Below are 7,380 nucleotides of genomic sequence, written 5' to 3' on the forward strand. Positions count from 1 at the left end.
CAGAGAGAGAGAGAGAGAGAGAGAGAGAGAGAGAGAGAGAGAGAGAGAGAGAGAGAGAGAGAGAGAGAGAGACACGAATCATTCACTGTTTAAAAAAGCTTTATACACTAATATTTTGTTTAACTTCTTGCTACTGTTCAATAAACAAATTTACAATAAAAGTCATGTTAACATTTTAAAATTCCCGCCAATTCTATTTGTCATACAGTGGTCATGTTCTGTGAAGTAGTAAGTTGTTCATTCATTGAGGAAAAGGTTGACTCATAATGATATGCCTGATCATCAGCAGACCAAAGCTAATGCAGCGCCACATTTCTAACTATCACTCACAAATTAGAAACATGAATTTGCACTATATTCTATAATATATTTATTCCCTTTTTACGTTTCAGGCAAAGTAAACAGAAGTGAAAAGTCTGTATTGATTTTGCTGCCACGAGCAATCCATTGAAGTCCAAATTTTGAGAATAATATTCGATTTTCACACGCTTGCAAAGCTCTATTAAAGATGCACCTTTCAACATCACCAAAATGCCGTTTAATGTTATGGTCATGGCTTACAATTTTCTTGCTTTTCATGATTTTCGATAGAAACAACAGCACAAAAAAGTAGTTGGTTTTTTTGTTTTGTTTTTGTTCTTTTTTTGTTTTGTTTTGTTAAAAAGTAACCAAACGGAGTAAAGTGGATTGCTCGCAGCACCGACCTTATTATGCTCTTTTTTTTGTTTAATCGTCCCAAAACAGCGCGACTTCAAGTATTGTCCAAGTATTAGCCTGCTGACTGTTAAACCTCAGAGAGTTAACTGAACCTCCTCGTAAAATGTGTGATTTAAGCACACAGCAGCAAACACTACGCTAATACGGGATGTCCACTACGGATCGATCGGCCGACTCTATCGCCTCAAAAACAAACGTGTTGTTTAGTCACGCCAGTGTGTACGGAATCATAACCATTCCTGACCTTCATACATAATTTATGTATGAGGTCAGCTTCCGCTTTGTGCAACTCCACGAGCGGACGTGTTTGGCTTGTGAGCTTAGTGAATTCTCCATTTTCTCAAACTTTTCGACTTTTTAAAATTATCTTATGGACTCAAAAGAAATTCTGAGTGCACTAACTTCCATTCAGGAACGTCTTAGTGCCTTAGAAGCACGACCGATAGTGAATGAACAAGGTGAGAACGATAACATAGCAGGCCCTGGGCCTAGTAGATCTACCGTTACTGGATCTCGATCTACTGCCAGTGATAGCCAGAACAATCCGAGCGTTTGTTTCTTTTAATTGTTTTCAGTTTCAGGCGATCGAGTCGGGCGATCGGCACGATCCAGTCGTAGTGGGCACCCAGTATAAGTAATACGGAGTGCCAATTGGAGGATCGGTAAACTGATCGTCCAAATCGTCCCCTGAATACAAATGCGTTTATTTTTCTAACGACGAGTGGGGCGATCAGTTTGTGCAACGATAGCAGCTTTGCGCCCTCAATCTGGCTCGCAAACCTCATACGGGGTGCCCACTACAGTTGGATCGGGCCGATCACCTGACTCGATCGCCTGAAACTAAAAACAAACACGTTTGTTTTTGAGCCGATCGAGTCGGGCGATCGGCCCGATCGGCCGATCCCGTCCGTAGTGAGCACCCCGAATAACCGAACCAAACCGATGGCGCCAACGGGCAGTGGGTAGGAAGGAGTGAGGAGCGACACGTACAGATGCCCTGTCGTCCTTGGAGAACTTGGCGTCCAGGAACATCCTCCCGACGGCAAACCCCAGGTTCCGGCCGGTGTAGCTCACGCACAGGTCAGGCCGCGAGAAGTCCGCCTGCTGGCCGAAGATTACCTGGAGACGACGTTATCGATGTTTCGTTGGACAGAAGTTACGTCACAGTGGTTGTATTGCGTCACAGAGAATGTGGTATGTTGTAGAGATTGTGTTATACCATAATATTGTGTTGCGTCATAGAGATTGTGTTGTATCATAGATATTGTGTTACGTCATAGATATTGTGTTACGTCATAGAGGTTGTGTTACGTCATAGAGATTGTTTTATATCACAGAGAATGTGTTATGTCATTGAGATTGTATTACGTCATAGAGATTGTGTTATATCATAGAGATTGTGTTGTATCATAAAGATTGTGTTACGTCATAGAGATTGTGTTGTATCATAGAGATTGTGTTGTATCACAGAGATTATATTACGCCGTAAAGATTGTATTACGTCATAGAGATTGTGTTATATCATAGATATTGTGTTACGTGATAGAGATTGTGTTGTATCATAGGGATTGTGTTACGTCATGTATATTATATTATGTCATAGAGATTGTATTATATTACAGGGATTATGTAACGTCATATATATTGTGTTATATCAAAGATATTGTGTTACGTCATAGAGATTGTGTTGTATCATAGGGATTGTGTTACGTCATGTATATTATATTATGTCATAGAAATTGTATTATATTACAGGGATTATGTAACGTCATAAGAGATTGCATTACGTCATAGAGATTATATTACGTCATAGAGATTGTATTAATTATTTTTTTAACCATTACTGTTCGCGTATAGACCACCTGGAAAAGATTCCATCGAGGTTTTGTTGGACAGAAATTACCTCACAGATATCGTACTGATTATTGTTATAATCGTTGTTGGACATAAATCTCATTATAGGAATAATCCCATCTAGATTTAGTTTGACACAAGTTAAGTCACATATATCGTATTGATTATTGTTGTAATCAATTCTTTTTCTCATTTAAAATCCACACAGTTAGGAGTTTTAAAGAACATAAAGGTATTGATGCCTCCCCATCCCCTCTCCCCCCACAAATAAAAAAAATAAATATAAATATATTAATGTAATTGTAATCCTATCGAGGTTTAGTTTGACAGAAGTTGCGTCACAGAGATTGACAGAAGGTACGTCAGAGATACTCAATTAATGTAATTATTGTTCTAATTATTATTGTTCGTGAATCACCAATGAAAGATTCAACTCATGTTTCGTTTGACACAAATTAATAATTAATAAATAATAAATGACATTTATATAGCGCTCAACCCCGATTAAAATACACAGGCTCGGAGCGCTTTACAATACAGTACAACATACAACAGTAACATGAAACGATGTGTTCTGACTAAAGAAACTTATTCCAAATAATCATCGTATCAATTAAAACAGAAACGACTTCAGTTGACATTTGAATGAATCAAAAGATTTGATCTCTCTTAAAGTACTGGGTAAAGCATTCCAGATTTTGGGGCCTTGACGTAATAGATATTGTTGGCAGGTTCTTGGAGGGCACTACAGGTAATGTTCTGCTTTGTTTCTTTCCCTCTATTGTTTCTGTCTGTATCTCAGTCTTACTTTTTCCCAGCACTAAATTACGGCTATTGTGTCGAGTTGCTTCTCTTTACTCAAACAAACAAACTTTGTACTTATTATTTTCTGCAGGAAATCCTGGGAACAGTTCCGTTGAAGTAATTGTAATCATTATTGTTTTTATCAGTATTGCCCATAGTGTACTTAGTGGGTGGTGGGCGGGTGCTCTGGCATGGTTTGCTTCTTCTTTCCTATCAAACATCTATCGTCCTTATCTCCGCTCCTTCTTTTTTATGTTTGTTCCTCTCTTGTAACACCTCTAATCTTCTGGCGCTCATATGACCTTATGCAGTTGCGAGTGCCGTAAAACCTCTACTAAAACAAACAAAGTGTACCTAGGATCAGGAACTATTCCATTCCATTGAGATTTCGTTTATGGGTGGTTGATGAATGCTCTCGTGTGGTTTGCTCTTTTTTTCCTTATCAAACACAATTTGTCATTATCTTTCCTCTTCTTTTCTTTGCGTGTTACTCTCTTGTAACACCTCTAATCTTCGCCAAACTTATATGGCCTACTTGATTTTCAACGCTGCCATAAAGCACTTACTAAATTATTCTTTTTTTAAAGAGAGAAAAAAAGGAACATTTGTACTCCACCTACCCGCTTATAGGCCACAAACGCCTCCCTGAAGTCTGCACCAAGAGTCCCCACATTGTCAAAGACGGCTCTCCATACCGCATAGTTCGCCAGAGTTCTTTGGATAAACCACAATATCGGTGACATCCTCTACATATATGGGACAAGCATAACGGCAGTGACATTCTCTCTACATACATTATGGAACAAACATAACGACATTGACATTATCTGTACATATATGGGACAAACATAAAAACAGTGACATTACCTGTACATATATGGAACAAACATGAAGACAATGACATGCTCTGTACATATATTATGGGAGAAAAATAACGACATTGACATTCTCTGTACATATATATATGGAACAAACATGAAGACAATGACATGCTCTGTACATATATTATTGGAGAAAAATAACGACAGTGACATTATCTGTACATATATGGAACAAAGATAAAGTCAGTAACATTATTTGTAATTTTATGGAGCAAACATAACGTCATGTGCAGTGACATTCTTTGTACATATATTATGGGACACACATAAAGACAGTGACATTCTTTGTACATATATGGAACAAACATAAAGACAGCGACATTCTCTGTACATATATTATGGGACACACATAAAGACAGTGACATTCTTTGTACATATATGGAACAAACATAAAGACAGCGACATTCTCTGTACTTGCACAGTCGTAATTATCTAAGACGGCCACCCACTGTCGGAGAAAAGTTTGGTTAAGACAGATGGACATCTTATACGGCGTCTTTACAATGTTAGAAACAAACAAGCAAACAAAAAATGTAAGACGGGAGAGGGCGGTTGGCGGGTATTGTGGTATGTTCTTCTCCTTCTCTCCTATCAAACATCTATCGTCCTTAAATCCTCACATTCTCTTTTGTGTGTCTTACTCTCTTGTAACACCTCTAGTCTTCTACACTTATATGACCTCAGTGTGATGCAAATGCCGTAAAACTCGTACTGAAACAAGTAAGAGGGGAACTGGGTGCACCCTTATGATAAAATTCTATGAATCCATTCACCACAGTGAACCCAAAATACGTCAGTATATTGTCTGGGATATATATCATACAAGTCTTTTGTTTAGTTTTAGTAGATTTTTACCGCGCTCACATCTGCATAAGGTCATATGAGCGCCAGGAGATTAGAGGTGTTACAAGAGAGAAACAAACACAGAAAAGAAGAAGGGGAGATAATGACGATAGATGTTTGATAGGAAAGAAGCAAACCACACAAGAGCACCCGCCCACCACCCACTCATACACGTCTACGGACTCACTCAGAGTTGTGAACTGGATATAAGTCAGAGTGTACCATCTGGGATATACCAGACAAGTCTAGGGGATTCACGAAGTCACTCACCATACTGTGCCGAAAATACGTTAGAGTGTACGGTCTGATATATAATAATCACACAAGTTTATGGGGCGCGCTCAACACGGTGAACCGGAAATGCGTCAGAGTATACGGTCTTGAACATTAGAATCATCTAAGTCTATGGGGCTCACTCAACACAGTGAACCGGAAATGCGTCAGAGTATACGGTCTGGAATATAATAATCATATATATATAAGTCTATGGGACGTACTCACTACCGGTACAGTGAACCGGAAATGTGTCAGAGTATACGGTCTGGGATACAATAATCATATACATAATTATATAATATAAGTCTATGGGACGCACTCACCACGGTGATCCGGAAATACGTCAGAGTATACGGTCTGGGATATAATAATCACATATAAGTCTATGGGCCTCGCTCACCTGGCGGAGGTGTTGTTTACGAGTTGCAACATCTTGCTGTAATAGGCTGGAGACTTCACGTTGACGATCTCTTCCTCTGTGATGTCATAGACGTCTATGCCGGGCAGAGCCATCATCTCCAGCACATAGTTAGACATGTTGAACACCTGCAATACATGTGTGGCGTCGTGGTGAAATCAGGCGCTCGGCAAAATAAGGAACTTGAAGAAATCGGCATTTTGTCCATCTTTATAATTATTTTTTTACGATTTTTGGGACCGGGGATCAACTACCTTTTACGAACATTTAAAACACACTACTGTGTGGATTTTAACGAAAAAAAGGTGACTAAAGGTAAAAGAAAAGACAAAATATATATATAAATTTTCAGTCTTCAAAGACTATAGAGCTTTGTTTTAGTTTTAGTAGAGGTTTTAACTTGCTCACAACTGTATAAAGTCATATGAGCGCCAAATCGAGCTTAGGAGGTCACCAAACTTTGGCGGCCATTTTCTCGCTTAAATTTACTTCCGACAGAAGGCAACACTCACCTCCTTCAATCCCGAATATCCCGGCTTCTATTCAAGATAGCAAGATAGATCGGTCAATTTTTCATCATAATCAAATAAAATAAACTGGCCTTTAGAATAATGATAATAATCTCAATAACACAAAAAAATAACCAAAGCGCTAGATCACCGGCAGGCTGTAGTTCCCGATGATGTCACCCAGGGACATCGGGTGGTACATGGCGTACGCGTCACGCCGGTCCTCGGGGCGGTCAGATATCTGGGGACAGATGAGTTAAGACAGAACACTGAATGTTACAGTTTTTGTTTTGCCCAGTTTCCTGATTTAGAGGCGAAATTGGTACGTTGTCAGTAAAATATTGGGTTAGTGTGGTATTTATTGTTAGGGTTAGGTTGGTCAGAATAAGAAAAAAAGTTACTGTTTAGAAATAAATGTTGTTGTTTTTAAAGTCATTATTTTTGACGATTTGCACTGACGATGAGTGAATATTAAGAATGACGATGTAGACTTAAACCTGACGTTGGTGTGGGCCCTCATTTTAAAGCCCACCATAAGATCCCTCAGGTTGTCCTAAGGGGCAATTCCTCAATTCCTCATTCCCAATTTCTCTAATAGAATAACCAAAATTTGACCATAATTCGCCATCAGAATTCCTAACATTTAAATAAAAGCGTGGGAGTATCTAGGCTGAACAAGTAAGTATATGTGTATCTTTCCCTATAGGCATTTAAAACATAAAGTATATACAAACTAATAATTGATTGTTTTAACGTTTTTTCATTCGGCCACTTCTCTGGCCTTGCATGTCATTGTGCTACATCAGAATTACAACAAAGTTCTATCTGACATTTTTGGCAGTTTTGAGTTACTATTCTTTGGAGTCCTTATCAAGATTGAAATAGCTTGAAATGGTGTGAAATTTTTAGAAAATATAAACGTCAAATTTGTCCAAACTAGGTACTGAGCCGATAGAACTTTTTAATTCAAGGGTTGCGATTTGGCTCAAGTTGGACCAAATGATGTGCACCAAAGAGAACCGGAAATAATAATAATAATAATAATAATAATAATAATAATAATAATAATGATAATGGT

The 7,380-nt window shown here is 38.4% G+C and overlaps 1 protein-coding gene across 1 annotated transcript in view; it reads right to left on the bottom strand.

The window, feature by feature from the left end:
- The window catches only part of LOC101863822 (neprilysin-1), a gene marked incomplete in the record, with an annotated part of 31,164 nt that overhangs the window by 14,162 nt on the left and 9,622 nt on the right, over positions 1-7,380 (bottom strand). Inside the window, 4 exon segments of the mRNA XM_013083793.1 lie at positions 1,708-1,836; positions 3,996-4,089; positions 5,776-5,921; positions 6,454-6,543. Of these exon segments, the coding sequence (XP_012939247.1) occupies positions 1,708-1,836; positions 3,996-4,089; positions 5,776-5,921; positions 6,454-6,543 (459 nt within the window).

Source organism: Aplysia californica, unplaced genomic scaffold (genome assembly GCF_000002075.1).
Source record: "Aplysia californica isolate F4 #8 unplaced genomic scaffold, AplCal3.0 scaffold00255, whole genome shotgun sequence".
Lineage (NCBI taxonomy): Eukaryota > Metazoa > Mollusca > Gastropoda > Aplysiida > Aplysiidae > Aplysia > Aplysia californica.